At 37.2% G+C, this 20,443-nt stretch overlaps 1 protein-coding gene across 1 annotated transcript in view; it reads right to left on the bottom strand.

Annotated features, from left to right (window-relative positions):
- The window catches only part of RAVER2 (ribonucleoprotein, PTB binding 2), a 94,780-nt gene that overhangs the window by 52,578 nt on the left and 21,759 nt on the right, over nt 1–20,443 (bottom strand). The window contains exons 4-5 of the mRNA XM_046645827.1: nt 11,951–12,420; nt 8,778–8,969 (exon numbers count right to left, since the gene is read on the bottom strand). Coding sequence (XP_046501783.1) covers nt 8,778–8,969; nt 11,951–12,420 — 662 coding nt within the window. The remainder of the gene's footprint in view (nt 1–8,777; nt 8,970–11,950; nt 12,421–20,443) is intronic.

Genomic DNA, 20,443 nt, shown 5'->3' with positions numbered 1-20,443 from the left:
TAAGTGAAATAAGTCAGACAAAGACAAATGCCAAGTGATCACACTTACATGAGTAAGCTTAAAAAAAAAAAAAAAAAAGACAACTCATGGATACAGAGAACAAACTGCTGGTTGCCAGAGGCAGAGGCTGAGGGCATGAGCAAAATGGGTGAAGGTGATCAAAAGGCACAAACTTCCAATTATAAAATAACTAAGTCCGGGGAATGTAATGTACAGTGTGGTGACTGTAGTTAATAAAACTGTACTGTACATTGGAAAGTTGCTAAGAGAATAGATCTTAAAAATTCTCATCACAAAAAAAAAATGTGTAAGCATGTGTGGTGATGGATGTTAACTGGATTTATTGTGGTGATCATTTCACAATATATACAAATATCAAATCATTATCTGGTACATCTGAAACTAATGTCACATGTCAATTATATCTCAATTAAAAAAATACCAAAAACAAAAGAAAACAAGAAATAAGATGACAGAAATGATTCTAATAGAGTAATAATCAATGCATATATCAGTGGTCTAAATGTGCCAATTAAAGACAAATAATATTTGACTTTTTTAAAAGGTAGAATATGTCAGTTACAAGACCCAGACCTAAAACAAAATGTAAAGCAAGAGTGATAACAAAGAAATGGCAAATATAAACTAAAACAAATTTGAACTAGCAATTCCAACATCAAAAAAAAAAAAATTCAAGGAGAAAAATATACACACTGGTAAAATAATCAATGATTGCAAACAAATGTGTACCTAATAACTAACAATATCTTCCAATATATCTATACATAATTATATACTATATATAATACTCTGATAAAGTTAAATACATATATATGTATATATATTTTTATAGAGCTATACATATATATATATGGACCTACAACCGACAGATAAGGAGAAATAGAAAAATCATCAATTCTACAACTTCTAACACATGCCTCTCAGATACTGACAGATCAAACAAGACAAAAAATGAGCAAAGATATGGAAAATATGAGTGCCAATTATTAAGCCAAAACTAGTATTTATAGACACGGATATGTGTACATTGAACTTTGTAACCCACAGAAGTAGACCATTCTGAGCAGACATGGCACACTCACAGAAATCAGCCACGTACCAAGCCACAAAAGAGGCCACGATACCCTCCGCCCCCAGTCAACGTTAGAGACTAGACTATCTGACCACAATGCAATCAAGTTAGAAATCTGATCAGACCAGAAATAATGAAATAGAGACTAAAAAAGACAATAGAGAAGATCGATGAAACCAAGAGCTGGTTCTTTGAACAGATAAAAATTGACAAACCTTTAGGTAGATTCACCAAGGAAAAAAGAGAGAAGACAGACAAAACCAGAAATGAAAGAGGAGACGTCACAGGTGATACCACAGAAATACAAAGGATCATAAGAGACTACCGCAAACAATTCTATGCCAACAAATTGAACAACCTAGAAGAAATAGATAAACTCCTGAAAACATGCAACCTTCCAAGACTGAATCATGAAGAAATAGAAAATTTAACAAACTGATTACCAGTGGGAAGTAACAAACAAAGCCAGCCAGGACCAGATGGTTTCACTGTGAATTCTACCAAACATTCAAAGAAGAATTAATACCTATCCTTCTTACACTCCTTCAGAAAATTGAAGAGGAGAGAACACTTCCAAAATCATTTTATGAGGCCAGTATTACCCTGATACCAAAAACAGTCAAGGACACCACAAAAAAGAAAATTACAGGCCAATATCCCTGATGAACACAGATGAAAAATCTTCAACAAAACATTAGCAAACTGAATTCAACAATACATTAAAAGAAACATACACTATGATCAAGTGGGATTTGTTCCACAAATGCAAAGATGATTCAACATCCACAAATCAATCAATGTGGTGCATCACATTAACAAAATGAAGGATAAAAATCATACAACAATCTCAATAGATGTAGAAAAAGCATTTAACAAAATTCAACATCCATTTATGATAAAAACTCTCAACAAAGTGGGTGTAGGGAGAACACACCTCAACATAATAAAAGCCACATATGACAAGCCCACAGCTAACATCATTCTCAATGGTGAAAAGCTGAAACCTTTTCCTCTAAGATCAGGAACAAGACAAGGATGCCCATTCTCACCACTTTTAGTCAACATAGTATTGGAAGTGCTAGTCAGGACAACCAGGCAAGAAAAAAAAAAAAAAGGGATCCAAATTGGAAAGGAAGAAGTAAAACTGGCACTATTTGCAGATGACATGATATGAAATATAAAAAACCCTAAAGACTCCACCAAAGAACTGTCACAATTAATAAATGAAATCAGTAAAGTTGCTAGATACAAAATCAACATACAGAAACTTGTTGCATTTCTATAAGCTAATAATGGACTCTCAGAAGGAGAAATTAGAAAACAATCCCATTTACAATGGCATCAAAAAGAATAAAATATCTGAGAACAAATTTAGCCAAGGAGGAGAAAGACCTGTACACTGAAAACTATAAGACATGACGAAAGAAACCGAAGAAGGCACAAATAAAAGGAAAGATATTCCACGCTCATGGATTGGAAAAATTAATATTGTTAAAATGTCCATACTACCCAAAGCAATCTACAGATTCAATGCAATCTCTACCAAAATTCCAATGGCATTTTTCATAGAAATAGAATAAGCAATCATAAAATTTGTATAAAATCACAAAAGACACCAAATAACCAAAGCAATCTCAAGAAAGAACAAAGCTGGAGGCATCATGCTCCCTGATTTCAAACTATACTACAAACTGATAGTAATTAAAACAGTATGGTACTGGCATAAAAACAGACACAGGTCAATGGAACAGAAGCGAGCCCAGAAATAAACCCATGAATATATGTTCATTTAATTTACAACAAAAGAGCCAAGAATATATAATGGGGACAAGGACAGTCTCTTTAATAAATGCTTTTGGGAAAACTGGAGAGCCACATGCAAAAGAATGAAATTGGACCACTATCTTACACCATACACAAAAATTAACTCAAAATGAAGACTTGAATGTAAGACCTGAAACCGTAAAACTTCTAGAAGAAAACATAGGTGGTAAACTCCTTGACATCAGTCCTGGCAATGATATTTTGCATTTGACACCAAAAGCAAAGGCAATAAAAGTCAAAATAAACAAATGGAACTACATCAAATTAAAAAGCTGCACAGCAAAAGAAACCATCAACAAAATGAAAAGGCAACCTACTGAAAGGGAGAAAACATTTGCAAATCATATATCTGACAAGGGATTAATATCCAAAATATATAAACAAGTCATATAACTCAACAGCAAAAAAACAAACAATTTGATTAAAAAATGGGCAGAGTATACGAATAGACATTTTGCCAAAGTAGACACACAGATGGCCAACAAGCCCATGAAAAGATGTTCAACATCACTAATCATCAGAGAAATGCAAATCAAAACCACAATGAGATATCACCTCACACCTGTCAGAATGGCTCTTATCAAAAGACAAGAAATAACCGTTGGTGAGGATGTGGAGAAAAGGGAACCCTTGTGCACTGTTGGTGGGAATGCAAATTGGTGCAGCCACTATGGGAGACAGTATGTAGGTTCTTCAAAAAATTAAAAATAGAACTACCATATGACCCAGCAATTTCACTTCTGGGTATTTATCTGAAGAAAATGAAAACACTAACTCGAAAAGATATCTACACTCCCATATTCACAGCAGCATCATTTACAATAGGCAAGACATGGAAACAACCTAAGTGTCCATGGATGGATAAATGGATAAGGAAAATGTGTGTGTGTATACTAATATATGTATTATATTATTATTCAGCCATAAAAAATGGCTGAATATTATGGATTATTATTCAGCCATAAAAAAGAACGTAAAGGGGCTGGCCTGGTGGTGTAGTGGTTAAGTTCACACACTCCACTTCAGGGGCCTGGGGTTTGCAGGTTCAGATCTTGGGCGCAGACCTACACACCACTCATCAAGCCACACTGTGGCAGCATCCCACATACAAAATAGAGGAAGATTGGCACAGATGTTAGCTAAGCGACAATCTTCCTCAAGCAAAAAGAGGAGGATTGGCAAAGGATGTTAGCTCAGGGCCAATCTTCCTCACCAAAAAAAATAAAAATAAAAATGTAATCTTGCCATTTGTGACAACATAGATGGACCTTGAAGGTATTATGCTAAGTGAACTAAGTCAGACAGAGAAAGACAAATACCATATGATCTTACTTATACATGGAATCTTAAAAAAAACAAGCCCATAGATACAGAGAATAGATTCGTGGTTGTCAGAGGTGGGGTGGAGGGGAGGAGGTGAAATGGGTGAAGGGAGTCAAAAGGTACATACTTCCAGTTATAAGATAAATAAGTCATAGGGATGTAATGTACATCATGGTGACTATATTTAATAATGTTCTATTACATATTTGAAAGTTGCTAAGAGAGATCTTAAAAGTTATTACAAGACAAAAATTCTATAACTATGTACGGAGACAGATGGTAATTAGACTTACTGTGGTGATCATTTCACAATATATACACATATTGAATCATTACATTGCACAGCTGAAACTAATATAATATTCTATGTCAATTATATCTCAATTCAAAAAATCTCTATCAGAAGAATACCTTTTAAAAGTTCCTAAGCAGCTATAAACTGGAAAAAAAAAAAAACCCTACAAACTGTTAATTAACCTTTGAGTTTAAAAGAAAATCCTAACAAATATTTGAAACATTCACAATCTAAAATTAATGACACATAGGTTATAGCATTAGTTATAGAAGTAAAGTTACTTTAAATATGTGCATCAGAAAAGAATCTAGATTGAAAACAAAGGAGCTAAGCATTGATATCAATAAAGATGGGGAGGAAAAGAGCAAATCCAGAGAAGAAGTAGAGAAATTATAAAGACAAGGGCAGAAATAAGCAAAAGATAAAAAAAATAGAAATAATGAACAAAACAAAAGCTACTTCTTTGAAAAACAAAATAGATGCATCTTTGGCAATACTGATCAAGGAGAAAAAAATGAAAATAAAATACACAATGAAAAAGACACTAGAAATGACAAATTTAAAAAATAAAATATAAATAACTGTGTGCCAATAAATTTGAAAACTTAGACAAAATGGACAAATTTGTAGCATATAATCAAATGCCCAAATATGGTACACAGAGAAAAATAAAACCAAAATATCAATATCCATTGAAGAAACTTAAGCGTAATCAATGATTTCCCTCTGGAAGAGGCTCAAGGTGACATCTACATGGTTTCATAAATGAGACCTCTCAAATTTTCAAAGAACAGACAACCCCTATTTTATGCAAATTGATCCATGAAATAGAAAGAAAAGTGGGAGGGGGAGAAAAAAGCTTAAATTATTTAATGAGGGCAAGTATTCTCTTGATTCCAAAATTAAGTTAAAATGATAAAAAATTTTAAGCATTTCTCACTTATGAGCACATCTGCACATACCCAAATAAAACATTACCCAATCAAATCAAACAACGCATTGGGAAAAAATCATTATCGACTAGGATTTACAACACAAGGATGATTTAGCATTGGAAAATATATACTATCAATGTGATTCAGCACATTAATGAACTTAAGGAGAAATCAAATCACAATAGTTGTAGAAATATTCTGCTAAAGTTCCATATCTATGTTCTTTTTTAAATCTCAAAAAACTTGATAAATGATATGTACGAAGAACCTATAGAAAACATCAATGCAGTACGTTACATTTAAGACTGAGGAAAATTTAAGATTTCTTACTATCACTGATATCTAATCATAAAAAGCCCTGTTTGCCAGATAAGGAATTTGAACTTAAGCATGCACTAAAGAATATTAAGCAAGAGAATGACATAATCCGATTTGAGGATGAGAAAGATCACTCTTGTGGCACCATGGAAGACAGACTGGAAAGTCTAGTGACATGGCGACACACAGAAGGTATTCCAGTCAGTGAGGTGGGAAGAGTAACAAAGAGGCTGTTGAGTCCCAAGGATGGAAGAGAGATCAGCAAGTGGAATTGAAAGGATTTGCCAGTATGTCTGACACCTGCATCTGAGTAGGTGAGGAGACTGACCATGATTAAGCAAGCTTTTGGTTCAGTTTTAGTTCAGACGAACTGATGCCATAGATACTACTGATGAACACAGACACTACAAAACATGGAAACAAGCCCCAGAGAAACATGGCATCCTTTGGAAATGCTGAAATTGAACTATTTATACAACATAAAGGTGAACTGTCTAATAATCATTTGGAAATATAGATTTAGTGCTTAGAGCCATTTGGTCCGATATATGCTTGGAAGTCATCACTGAAATGCAATAACTGAAGGAACTGGCGAATTGAAGAGGAAGAAAGTGAGAAGATCAAACAGAGAAGTCTGCTGACACAGCCCTTCAGGAAAAGGAAGAAGAAAGGGAAGGAACAGCTAGGCAGGAAAAAGATGGTGGGGCAGAATTCAAGGTAGGAGAAGGCTTTAAATGCTGCAGACACCTAGCAATAAAAGACTGAAAAGTACCTATTTGACCTGCATATTAAGAAATCCCTGTTAATCTTAATGAGCACAGAGTCACTGAAACAGTGGAGGCAGCAACTCCATCACATTAGGCTGAGCGGGAGATGGGAAATAGCGATGAGTGGGGCCAATTGTTGAAGAAGCTCCAGCTGTGAAGGAATGGTAACATGAAGGCCAGTATCTAGCGAGGATTTTTAAAGGAAAAGATTTAAGCATGTTTATCAGTCGATGGGACGGAGCTGGCGGAGCACGAACTGAAAGTAAGCTGAAAGGTGAGGATGAAGATCCTTGAGGATGGAGGACGCAGTCCTGAGCCCCCGCTTTGGCAGGAGGCACAGCTCGTCCTCCAAGAGAGTACAGATCTTTATCCGCTTTGTTCCCTGAGGAATCGTAAGCATCTCTAACACACCTAGAAGGTAGTAGGGGCCCAATAAGTATTTGTGGAATGAAAGCTGTTAGACAGAAAAGGAAGTAAAAAATGGAGGCACATTTGCTAGGGGAGTATGAGAAAAGTGAATGAACGAGTCTAGCACATGGCTTTTACATTTCTATAAAGTAGGAGCCATGATCATCTGATAGAAAGAAGGACAAAGGCAGGAGAAGAGGGAAGGTTGGAGATAAGTGCTGGAAAAAAGGGAAAAGAGCAGCTGATGAGAGATGAGCTAAAGTTTTAGTGGGGGACTACCTATAAACGTATGCCATACATTGACATTTGTAGTGGCATCAAGACACCTAGTTGTCGCTTTTCTCCAAGAGAACACAGTGCCCCGGCTGCAGAAGCAGATGACTGGATGGATTCAGAACGGTAAACTCAGCAAATCCAGTCCGAGAAAGAGACAGCTTAACCAGAGGCAATGAAACTGATAGGGAAAGAAGGGCTGACAGCATGAATTATGCAAGCAAGCGTACACGAATGACAAAAGAACCTCAGAGGGGAAGGACAAACTAAGAAAAAAGGGAGAAGGGATCCAGGACCAGAGGTGAGGTCAAAGAATAAGAGGACGAGGCAAGTGACAGGAGAGGAGGGGCTCACAGCAATCTCCTACCTGCTCCTCCCTCCCCTCAATGCCTCTCTCTCCAGATCATCCACAAACCGCTTCCAGACGAACCTCTTCAGGGCTCAACTCTGATCCTGCCACTACCTTCTTTATCTACTTTCTAAGTCCCCACTGCTTATCAACTTCAAGCTAAATTCTCTGAGTGCTCAGCAGCCATGCCTGCTTTGGCATCGACCTACCGTCCCACCATACATCCCTTTAGACCCTCAGTCCACCTAGACCACTGACCACTCTACAGGCATGCACAGTCATCTCATCCTACTGCTTGACAGGCTTTGTTGCAGCTAGAGTGTGACCACGCACTCTCCCTCCTTAGGGTTGCCAGACTTAGCAAGGAAAAATACAGGATGCCCCATTAACTTGGGGTTTCAGATAAACAATGAATAATTTTTTAATATGTCTCATGCAAAATCTGTATTTATCTAGCAATCCTACCCTCCACCCCCAATCAACGCATTTCAAAATCCTACTTTGTCACACTCAAATGTCACCTTTGTCATCAAGTGCTCCCTGACTCCTTCAAAAGTGCACTTCTGCCTTCGTTCAATCAATAATAATTATTATTATTTATTTATTTATTTTGGGTAGGAGAGAAAGGGTTTTACTACAGCTTGCTGGCAAGGGGGAAGAGGCAGACTACGGCCCAAAAGAACCATCTTTCAATCAATAGCTGCTTGCTAGGCTCAGCGCTAGGAGTAAAACCTGTGAAGAGGGAAGAGTCTCTACCTGTGAGGAACTTCCCGAGTAGCAAAGCAGAGAGAGGAACAAGTAGACGGTTGCAGTGAAGAAGTACAATGTGCCATGTGTGCAAAAACAAGGCACACATCTTCCTCTATGTGTACGATGGACATTTACAAACACTTTTTGAAGAAGAGGCATATTACACTCAAAACTCAGAACAGGAACTCAAATGTTTCTCGGATGAATGAAATTCCTTCAAAAAAATTTTCATTAGATGAGTACACTTTACTAAACACAATTTCTTCTTTTGTAATGACTCCTGGCTTGATTTGACAGAGAGCATTTAGCCAATTTTTTAAAAAGAAGAATGTCTTTATGTAATAGAACTATAACAATGGTCTAATCAACAGTCAATTAGCTTGGATAGATTGAAATGGTATTAGAATTTTTCTATATCCAAAAAAAAGAAAAACAAACTTACCACCCGTTGAGCTGCTATCAATGCCGCTAAGGTACTTCGCCCTGGCGCTCCCGGGGTACAGAAGGAAACCTGGACTTTGCTGCCCTTGATGGTCATACCGTCAGCTGCTTGCTGAACCTCTTCAGCATGCTCTGCAGTGTTATATTCAACCACTGCAAAGCCGCCAACGTAACTACCTTCATCCTGTGCAAGCTGATGTAACACATTTCATTAAAAGGGGAATTCTGATACTTAGTTACAAATATTTATTTACAACATATAATTTTCAAATTCAAGAACAAATGTATCAGAGCACGATATTGGTGAAAACAATGTATTCTTTCTCTCTGAAAATAAAAGTTGACTAGTTGCTTAAATGAGTCATTCCCGAAGACAAGAAAATAAACGAGATTCTGTCGTTTCTTTTTAATTCTTTGATTTTTCTAATTTATTTTAAAAGTCAAAACCAAAATGACCACATTCCGTATATATTAAGAAATATCAGTAATTGATAGGAAAATACAGGGACACAATAATAAAAACTTTCTTTAAAATAAATTCACCAGATACATGGATAATCAGACTATACTGAACAATTATTTGACCATACCTCTATGTAAAAGAAAGTGTGTATTATCAAGAGAAGAAAGGTGGGAGAAACCATGTTCAACTTTTACTTCAATATTTTAGGCAGATCCCAGGAATCCAGTCAAGCATACCACAGTAAAGCCCCAGGTTTGTTAAAATACCATATGCAGGGCCGGCCCCGTGGCCGAGTGGTTAAGTTCGCACGCTCTGCTTCAGTGGCCCAAAGTTTAGCCGGTTCAGATCCTGGGCGTGGACATGGTGCCACTCACCAAGCCATGCCGAGGCAGCATCCCACATGCCACAACTAGAAGGACCCACAACTAAAAATATACAACTATGTACCGCGGCGGGTGGGGGGGGGGGGGGGTGTGGTGGGTAGGTTTGGGGAGAAAAAGGAAAAATAAAATCTTTCAAAAAAAAATACCATATGCAACACACGGCCTTTATTTCTGAATGTGCCCTAAATAAACTCCTGCCATGTGGAACTCAATTTCTTTCCAGTCACCCACCTGTAAGAGTGTAAAGGAAGATACTAAAGTCCTGGATCTGTACAGGCTGGTACAAAGAGCAAAAATAATAGCAAAATAAGACACTAAGTTGTTTCTAAGTTTTGAACATGTCTGAATTATCTTCAACACAGTCACGCTATAAAGTGATAAATATAATAAAATTCAGCTTGGTATGTCTTTGAGAAGACATCTACAACACTTCCATTTGGATTTGGCATCTCATAAGTTGATATTACAATTAAATCATTTCTTAGTCCTTTGTGGTTTCTTTTCTCTTATTTTTTAAGCTTAACTTTCTTCTACTTTCTTTTACAGCTGAAACAAATTTCTTCCTTCGCATTCCTCCCTTCTTTTAAAATTGCTCTCAAATATCTTTTCCTCCAGAAAACTTTTCCAGTCACATGGGAGAAAGGGAAACGATGTAGCTCTTGGGGACATTTCTCCTACAACCTCATGCCTCTTATAATCCAGACCAGATCTTAGAGTCAGACTGGTAAAAGCCATTAGTCTCTTTGGTCTCTTTTGACCACAAGGTAAGAGACGATGTCTTCAATATAGTCTATGGCGACGCACCAAGCAAAAGAGCCTGAATTTACCAGATCCTGGATAAAGGCATCGCAAAGTTGTTTTATTCATCTTCTGAAAACTTTTAAACCATTTTTTATTATTCCTGGCTCATTCTGATAACTTTCATGCCTATATGAATTATAGTACCATGTTAAGTCACCATTTGAAATCATCCATGTCCACAGCATCAGGAGTTTCAGAGAGGAACGTTTCAGTTCAATACTGAGAGCCATTTAAATACATAACGGTCTGATGTGACCTAGTTAATTTTCCATTATTTTGAAATATTTTAACAGAAGCTAAATGGTCGCTCATAAATATTATAATAAACATTTTTCTACCAGACGGAAAGCCAGACTAGATAACCTCTCAGGTCCCTTCCATTCATAATTCAATTACAATTTGTAACAAATAGCCTTTCCCCTCATGTTTGCTTCAAAAGCCTTACCTAAAGCTACAAAGAATCATGAATGGCCACAGGATATCACTATACAATTCTTAGCATTCAAGAACAGCATAATGATAAGACAACCAACTTTCAATAACTGGGCAAGGAGTTGACAAGATTTGTCACAAAATATTCTAACTTTATAAAGTTCTCGGATGCTTACTATGTAGGATTGGAGAAGGGGAAATGTAAGAAAAAGTGAGATGTCAGCATTAACCTTAAAAAATACATATGTATATAATGTATACTCCAACTCCAAAATTTCTACTGCAATAGCAGAGACTCAACAAAAATATGATTAAAGAAAAATAGGGACGGGGAAGAAAAATGAGAGGTAAGAAGAAAAGGAACATCAGAGGAGAGAGGAGAGAGAAGGAAGAAATGACGGGAAGCAAGAGAGAAAGAGTTCACTGGGGTGCTATCAAAAATCTGCAAGGGAAGGAGTCACATACAGTATATATTTTTGTCTATTTCGTAGAATATCTTTAATTTTACTTTGATAAAGTGCTTAAAAATTCTTACAGCGTTGTCAGTTTTCAGGATTTTCTAAATGTCTCACTTAGCATGACCCCATTAAGATAGAATTATATGTTCTTTTCAAACCTCACAATACTTTTCTATCTTCCATTATATCACTGTTCATACAGGATTTACAATTATGTGCTTACTTGTCAAGTCTCTTCTACAAAATTGTGACGTATTGAGAGAGTATCTTTCTAGTCTCTGTATTTCTCACATTTAGCAACATAGTATCTGGCACAGAGAAGGGGATAAATAAAACTTGGATGGATGATTGGATCAATGGATGAATGGTTTAATGATGGATGGAATGAGAAGGTGACTATAGTAAGTGATGGATTTGCTAAGACATATTTAACTATATAACAATATAGTCAGCCCCATCAACAAAAGGAATTGATTTAAAATTTACCATGACATTAAAGTCTTCATGACAGACTCAAGTAGAATTATATTATCCACTGTGATATTCACATTGGTATAATAAATTTGTGAGTGCATGTAGAAGAGATCAATATACAGATATTTTTAAATATTTCAAATGACATCTTAAAAATACATACCTGGCAAAACACAGGTTTATGGATACTGGAAAAAACTTGCAACAGCTCCTCTGAATCCCTGTAGTCACTAGGAAGTTTATCTATACAAAGGCACTTAGAATGAATAAGCTCTGCGGCCAAGAGGTTAACATCCATCCACTGCGCAAAGAGAGCTGACGCTCCCAACTGTTTCCCCAAGAGCTGCAAGCGAGCCTTGGCAGCAAAGTCCTTTTTCATGTATTCCACAAATCCATAGCCTTTGGAATGGCCGGTAACTTCACTGTAGACTAGAAAACATCTCTCGATATTTCCATAAGCACGAACAAGTTCTTCAAACTCCTCTAACGTAAAAGAAGTGGGCAAGTTGGTAATACACAGCAAAGCATCTGTTGGCTGGAGCTGAACTATTAAATCTTTTCCTCGAAAAGAGTATTGATGAAACATCTGGATGGCATTCTGGGCTTGTTCCCCGTTCAATAAGGTAACAAACGCTGGAAAAGAACACAATGAATTAAAGAGTTTTCTGAGCCAGTGTTTTCAAACTTTTTTGACTTTGACTCACAGTAAGAAATACATTTTATGTCTGTGACTCAGTACATCCATACACATACACAGTTTAGAAACAAAAGTATCAAAAAGTAATACTCCCACCATGTGCAAGGCACTCATATTCTCTATTCCATTTCACTATGTTTTTTAGTGCCGACACCCCACTAAACTAATATCATGACCAGTAATTCAAATAAGAAGTATAAGAGTAATTCATATAAGAAGCCCCGTGTTCATGTGCTCTGCTTCGGTGGCCCAGGGTTTCGCCAGTTCAGATCCTGGGCGTGAACCTAGCACTGCTCATCAGGCCACGCTGAGGCAGCGTCCCACATAGCAGAACTAGAAGGACCTACAACTAGAATATACAACTATGTACTGGGGGGCTTTGGGGAGAAGGAAAAAAAGGAAGATTGGCAACAGATGTTAGCTCGGGCCCATCTTTAAAAAAAGAAAAGTATAGAAATTATATTGGGAGTTCTATTATAAGACACAATATTCCATCTTTTAAAAAAGTTTTTGTAATCTTTTCAAACTTCATACAGATTTGATTTTTCCCCCAAACAATTTGTGATGCAAAATTTATGAAGCCTTAAAATCTTTCTCTCTTCCCAGAGAGCTCTAAAAAACCCTATTTGACAACAAGAACTAAAAAAACAAAGGTATAGCAAAAAAGCCAATTCTTTTTCCAATCATGTATACGTTTCCTTAAAATTGGATTAATTAGATTGAAACAACACACACGATTTGGTATACTTTTTGGATAAACAATATGGTATGAAAAGATCAAGGGTTATGATATCGGACAAGTAGCTGAACTTGGAATCTTTGTAAAACAATAAAGAAAAATCTGTCCTGTCTCCTTAATGAAGTTGTTCCAGCCTTAAGTACAAATACATATGACAATTTGCAAAATCTCAAACATGACACAAATGTAAGCTTCTCAATCACTGAAATATCACACAAATATGCATGTGATGAAACTAAAATCTAGCCATATCAAATTGTTTATCTATTGTCATAAAAGCAAAGAATACAGAGATTTGGAGCAAGACTGTAAGAAAACTTTAAAGCCTCGATTAAAAGAAACACAAGGCAAACCGCATATTCCAAATAAAACGCTCTCTCAACGTTCCTCCCTCTCCGTCTTCTCTCCCACTCTGTTTGGAACACACGGTGGAGCTGCCTCAATGAGCATTTAACTCACCCAAATTCAGTTATACCAACATGGCAAACACAAATACAGCAAGAGAGAAAGAGGAACTGAAACAGCAGGGGCACAGCTGCTGGTCACTTCACTCAATCTGCTCTTCCCTAGTTGGTCTTAGTGCCCATGTGGCTCTCACACTGGGTGTGATGCTAACTTTTAAAGAAACACATTTTTCATTTAACGTGCTCTCCACATATAAGGAAACTACTGCCAAAGGAATAGCTAATTCTTCCAACACTAGAGGAAAAATAGCTTCGCTGCACTTACTGAGAGAATGAATATCTGTTGGTTTCTAACTTTCCTTTTTTTTTAAAGACTTGAGTTATTCTGATTCTCTGCCTTTCTTTCCTTACGCAGACATAAAATATCATTTAACTACATTTTCCCCAAACAAGCCAACAAGCCAACGACCACTTGTAAATACTGATTATGGTCATGTATCAGCTCATAAACTCATCAGCTCATATTTGACTTGAATTCTCAGGGCATTTGAACGTGTGAACCACTCCCTTCTTTAACTCCCTTGAGACGCTCCCCCCACCCCCGATTCTCCCCATACCTGCCCGAACACTCCTTCCTCCACGTCCTCTGCCAGCTCCTTCCCCTCCACTCACACCTGTAAGGTGGTATCCTTAGGGGGCCTTCCTGGCAGAGTCCCCCCAGTAACACCTGTGTGGCTGTAGCCAGCAGCCCTGAGCCATGAGTCTCTCCTCTCTCTCCACCCTCTTCCCCTGGGTATTCATGTTCCTTCCCGTTTATTCAGCATCGTGCACCAGGCACCAGGTTAGGCACTAGAAATGAGTTGGTGAACAAAACAGGTAAGATCCCTTTCAACTTAGAGCTCACAGCCCAGTAGAGGATGACGGACATTTAGCAAAGAGTTACAAGAGTGGTGTTATCAAAGGAGTACGGGGGGCCATGAAAGCAATTAAAGGGCACAATGACCGGTCTGGGAGCTCAGAGAAGGCCTCCTCCATCCTGTCAACTCTCAGATCTGTGTTTCCAGTCCTCAGTTCCCATACATCCACACACTGCTTCCCACAGGACCAAACACATAGCAGGATCTTCACCCTATCTCTGCTCTCCCATCCCCATTTCGCCCATCTTCCTTTATTCCCTATTCTAGTTGGTGGCACTATACTCACAAATTAAACCTGGGGGTTACTCTAGGATCTACCTCCCTCACCCCCCACGTAAAAAGAATCCTCACATTCTACCCTCCAAACAGGTCATGAATCCAGCCTCTTTTCTCCATTCTTCTAGCTCTTCCTGTTTTCAATCCTTTTCCCACAATAACAACAAAGTGCTCTCTCAAAAGCAGAAGTTTAGTTGTGTCTGTTTACTGCCTAAAATGCAATGGTTTGGTACTGCCAATGAAGCCAAGTCTCAGCTCAGCGACGACGCCCTGCAAGGCCCGTTCGATCTGACTCCAGCCTCATTAACCGCCATGCTTCCCTCCGCATGACACTTCTCTATTGTCCAACAGTGCATTGCTTGTAGCTCCCTAGACAGTGACTTACTTCAGGCATCTATATAGTACACACTTAACTCCGCTGCCTATAAGATCTCTCCCCATATCTTCGGTCACCCCAAACCCTCCAGGTGGCTTTCAAATCCAGCACAGGTATTACTGCACCATGATCTCCAGGAAGACGTCCCTGACACTCTCTTCTGGTTAGTGTTCCATTCTGTTTTACTATAAACACTTCCTTCTTTTATTATGCTTCTGTACTTTGAACACTGACTGGATTGTTGCACAAATCACACTGTATTATAATCTAGATGTTTAGACACCTGCTGCCCTACTAACCCTACATTACTAATGAATGCATCTCCATCAGTCTCCACAGGGTCAGGTACAGAGTGGAGGCTTGGTAAGTGTTGGCTGAATGGATGAAGGTATACATTCACAGGTTAACAACCAAGAAACTTAAAAACTGGCAACTTCTTATTTTCCTTCGCTCAAGTATCTGCATTTGCTCAACCCAAATAAGGTATTTTATGGTAGAATTTGGTTAACATATGAGGACAATTTAAAAGTTCAGGCAGTAAGGAAAAGAGATCACTGATTCTCTTTGATAGCTTCTTCCATTTCTTTCCAAGGCCACAAATTCTCTAAAAAAAAAAGTCTAAGTTTCTTTTTCACATTGACTCTTGTGAAGTGGTAGATGTCACTCTACAGAGAAAAGGCTGGAAGGGGTTTGGAGATTAATTCTATTTCCATTTTCCTACTGAAATTTTAAAATTCCAGTCGGACTCCATCCTAACACAAGTTGTAACTTTATTCATCCTTTTGCTATTGCTTACTCTACTAATTAATTTACTACTGGGACAAATTTGATGGCAAGCATATGAAAACTTTTTTCCCTAATGTATCCTATTTTAATACAATTATTTCTTCTTATCCACTATAGAAAGCCCTGATTGTAAGGTCATAGTTTATAACTGTAACCATCTTTATCAATCTATTTATTATTATATATTATAGTATAGATTTAGTATATTATATTATTATATAGTATATATATATTATATATCTATATCTGTCTCTTCAAGCACCACTGTAGCTACTGAAATCCCAGGCAACGTCATTTAATACAATTGATGAGTTTCTTTGTTATATTATTTCAGTGGGTGTTTTGGGGTCACACATTTTATTTTTACGTGTGTTATCATCTCTACAACACAGTTATTATTTTCACTTTAAATAGTCAATTATCTTTTAAAGAGATTTAAACATTAAGAAAACAGTCTTTATTACATAATAACCATATCTGGTATTCTTCATTTTTTTGTGTAGATCCAAATTTCTGTCTAGGATCATTTACCTCCTGCTTAAAGCACTCCCTTAAATATTTCCTATAATACAGTCTGATGGCAATGAATTCTTTTAGCTTTTATATGACAGAAAAACATCTTTCTTTACCCTCATTCTTGAAAGATATTTTTGGTGGGTAAATAATTCCTTTTTTTTTTTTTACATAGGTATAATCGACATACCTATTAGTTTCAGGTGTACAACATAATAATTCCGTATGTGTACATATCACAAAATAATCACAATTAGTTAAACTCTGTCATCATATAGTTATAAATTTTTGTTTCTCGTGATGAGCACTTTTAAGATCTACTCTCTTAGAAACTTTCAAATATGCAAGAGAGTATTATAAACAATAGTCATCATGCTGCACCTTGCATCGCCAGGACTTATTTATGTCATAACTGGGGATTTTTGCCTTTGGACATCCTTCACCCACTGTACCCACCCCTACCCCCTGCCTCTGGCAACCACTAATCTGTTCTCTGTATCTATGAGCTGAGTTTTTTTGGTCTTAGATTCCATGTAGGAGATCATACAGCATTTGTCTTTCTGTCTGACTTATTTAACTTAGCATAATGCCCTCAAAGGCCATCCATGTTGTTGCAAATGGCAAGATTTCAGTCTTTTTTCTGACTGAATAATATTCCATTATATATATATCACACTTTCTTCATGCATTCATTCATCAGTAGACACTTAGGTTGTTTCCATGTCTTGGCTATTGTAAATAACACTGCAATGAGCATGGGGGTGCAGATACCTTTTCAAATTAGCGTTTTCATTTTCTTCAGATAAATGCCCAGAAGTAGAATTGCTGGACCATATGGTAGTTCTATTTTGAATTTTTTCAGGAATCTACATACTGTTTTCTGTTGTGGTTACACCAATTTATCTTCCCACCAACAGTGCACAAGAGTTCCTTTTTGTCCACAGCCTGGCCAGCATTTGTTATCTCTTGTCTTTTTGATAGTAGCCATTCTAACAGGTGTCAGGTGATATCTCATTGTGGTTTTGATTTGCATTTCCCAGATGATTAGTGATGTTGAGCATCTTTTCATGTACCTGTTGGCCATCTGTATGTCTTCCTTGGAAAGTGTCTATTCAGATCCTCTGCCTAGGTTTTAATCAGATTGTTTTTCTGCTATTGGGTTGTATGAATATTTTTGTATATTTTTGATATAAACCCCTTATCAGATATATGATTTGCAAATATTTTCTCCCATTATTAGCTTGCCTTTTCATTTTGTTGATGATTTCCTTTGCTGTGCAGAAGCTTTTTAATTTGATGTCTTCCCACTTGTATATTCCTGCTTTGGCTGCCTTTGCTTTTGTGTCAAATACAAAAAATCATCACCAAGATCAAAGCCAAGGAGCTCACAGTTTATGTTTTCTTCCAGGAGTTTTATGGTTTCAGGTCTTACGTTCAATCTTTGAGTTACTTTTTGTCTATAGTGTAAGACAATGGTCCGGTTTTCCCAACATCATTTATTGAAGAGATTTTCCTTTCCTCATTGTATATTTTTGGCTCCTATGTCATAAATTAATTGACCGTACATGTAGGGGTTTATTTCTGGGCTCCCTCTTCTGTTCCACTGATCTGTGTGTCTGTTTTTAGGCCAATGTCATGCTGTTTTGATTACTATAGCTTTATAATACACTTTGAAATCACGGAGTGTGATGGCTCCAGCTTTGTTCTTCTTTCTCAAGATTCCTTTGACTGTTCAGGATCTTTTGTGGTTCCACACAAATTTTAGGATTGTTTGTCCTATTCTTGTGAAAAATACCACTGGAATTTTGATTGAGATTGCACTGAATCTGTAGATTGCTTTGGCTAGTATGGACATTTTAACAATGTTAATTCTTCCAAGCCATGAGCATGGAATCTCTCCATTTATTTGTGTCTTCTTCAATTTCTTTCATTAATGTCAATTTCTATGCTGATCATTTTTTTCTTGCAGGAAAGAAAAGATCTTGTCTCATGCTCTTCTTATTTGCCTTGTTTCCAAAAGATCTGTGTCATCTTTATCTCTGTCCCTCTAAAAGTAATGAATCCTTTTTTTTTACGGCTGCTTTTAGAATTTTCTCTTTATCATTAACGGTAAGAAATTTGATTAGCATGTGCCTTGTTGCAGTTTTCTTCATGTTTTTGTGCTTGGGGTTGGTTAAGTTTCGTGGATCTCTGCGTTTAGAGTTTTCATCAAATTTGGAAACTCTTCAGCCATTAATTCTTTAAATATTTTTTCTGTGCTAGTCCTTCCCTCTTTCAGAGACTCCAATTACTCCAATATTAGGACTCTTGAAGTTGGCCCACAGTTGGCTGATCCTCTGTTCATGTTTTATAGTCTTTTTTTCTCTCAGTATTTCACTTTGGATTATTTCTATCTCGATGTATTTATGTTCACTAAACTTTTGTCTACTCCGCTGTTAATCCCATCTAGTGTATTTTTCATCTGAAACACTGTAGTTTTCATCTCTAGAAGTTAGACTTGAGTATTTTTTAGTATATTCCATGCCTTAATTACTTAAAATGATCAATTTTTACTATAACTTCTTATACCTATGGAACACAGTTATAGAAACTATTTTCATGTCCATTTCATTAATTCATCTGTTTCAATTCCAGGTTTGTTTCAACTTATTGATTTTTCTCCTCATCATGGGTTGTATTTTCCTGCTTCTTCTCCATGTCTGGTAATTTTTTATTGGATGCCAGACATTGTGGATTTTTACTCTGTTGGGTGCTGGATGTTTTTGTATTCATAGACATATTCTGAGTTTTGTTCTAGGATGTGATTAAGTTATCAGGAAACAGCTTGATCCTTTCTGTCACTTTTTTCAAAAAAAAATTTTTGTTTTAAGATTTTATTTTTCCTTCTTCTCCCCAAAGCCCCCCAGTACATAGCTCTATATTTCAGTTGTGGGGCCTTCTAGTTGTGGCATGTGGGGTGCCACCCCAGCATGGCCTGATGAGCAGTGCCATGTCCGCACCCAGGATCGAAACTGGCGAAACCCTGGGCCACCAAAGAGGAGCGCACGAACTTAACCACTCGGCCATGGGGCTGGCCCCCTTTCTGTCACTTTTAAATTTTGTTACTCTTCCTGAGGCACCATGAATTACGAGGTTTGTCATCTTAGCTGGTGGGAACAGCACTATCCCTGGTCCTCTGGGAACTGAGAGGACTATTACCTCTAATCCCTTCGTCAATATTCAGTAACATAGAAATTGTACATAATGTATGAGCCAGTAATTCAATTGTGGAGAAACAGTTGCAATGTATATTAGAAGACAAGTAAAAGCATATTCATTGCAGCGTTGTTTGAAATACCAGAAAAGTCAAAGCTTCCTAAAGGCCTATCAGTAATGGATAGATTTATTGAGGGTGATACACTCACAGGGCAGAATATGCAGTAGTTTAAATCAATAAACTAGAGCTATACGTACCAACGTGGAAAGATCTGAAAAATAAGGTAGAGTTAAAAAAGCAAGTTGCTAAACAAAATATACAGTAGAATACCATTTATGTAAATTTTTAAAAACACCAAGAACAACACTATTAATTACACATATAGTAAAATTACAAGTATGAGTCAAGATACTTTAACAAACAGCTCCACAATCTCAATGGCTTCACAAAAGAGAAGAGTTTTGTCGTTGTTGTTCACGCTGCATATTCCATGCTGGAAGGAAGGAAGGAAGGGGACTTTGCTCACGTCACAATGGCACCTAAGTTGAAAGAGGTTCTACAACCTTCCTCAGTTACTTTAGTGAGGGGGAGGGGAGCAGTGAATTCCGTGCATGCTCTGAAATCTTCCATCTAGAAGGGACCCATATCATTTCTACTTGCACTCCATTCACCAAAAAGCAAACCACAAGTCCACCCCTAACTTCACAGAGGGACAGGGAAGTACCATCTGACTCATGTCCAGAAGAAAAAGA

This window comes from Equus quagga, chromosome 18 (genome assembly GCF_021613505.1).
Source record: "Equus quagga isolate Etosha38 chromosome 18, UCLA_HA_Equagga_1.0, whole genome shotgun sequence".
Lineage (NCBI taxonomy): Eukaryota > Metazoa > Chordata > Mammalia > Perissodactyla > Equidae > Equus > Equus quagga.
The sequence above is the reverse complement of the archived record's forward strand: the minus strand, read 5'-3'. Positions and strand labels throughout refer to the sequence as shown.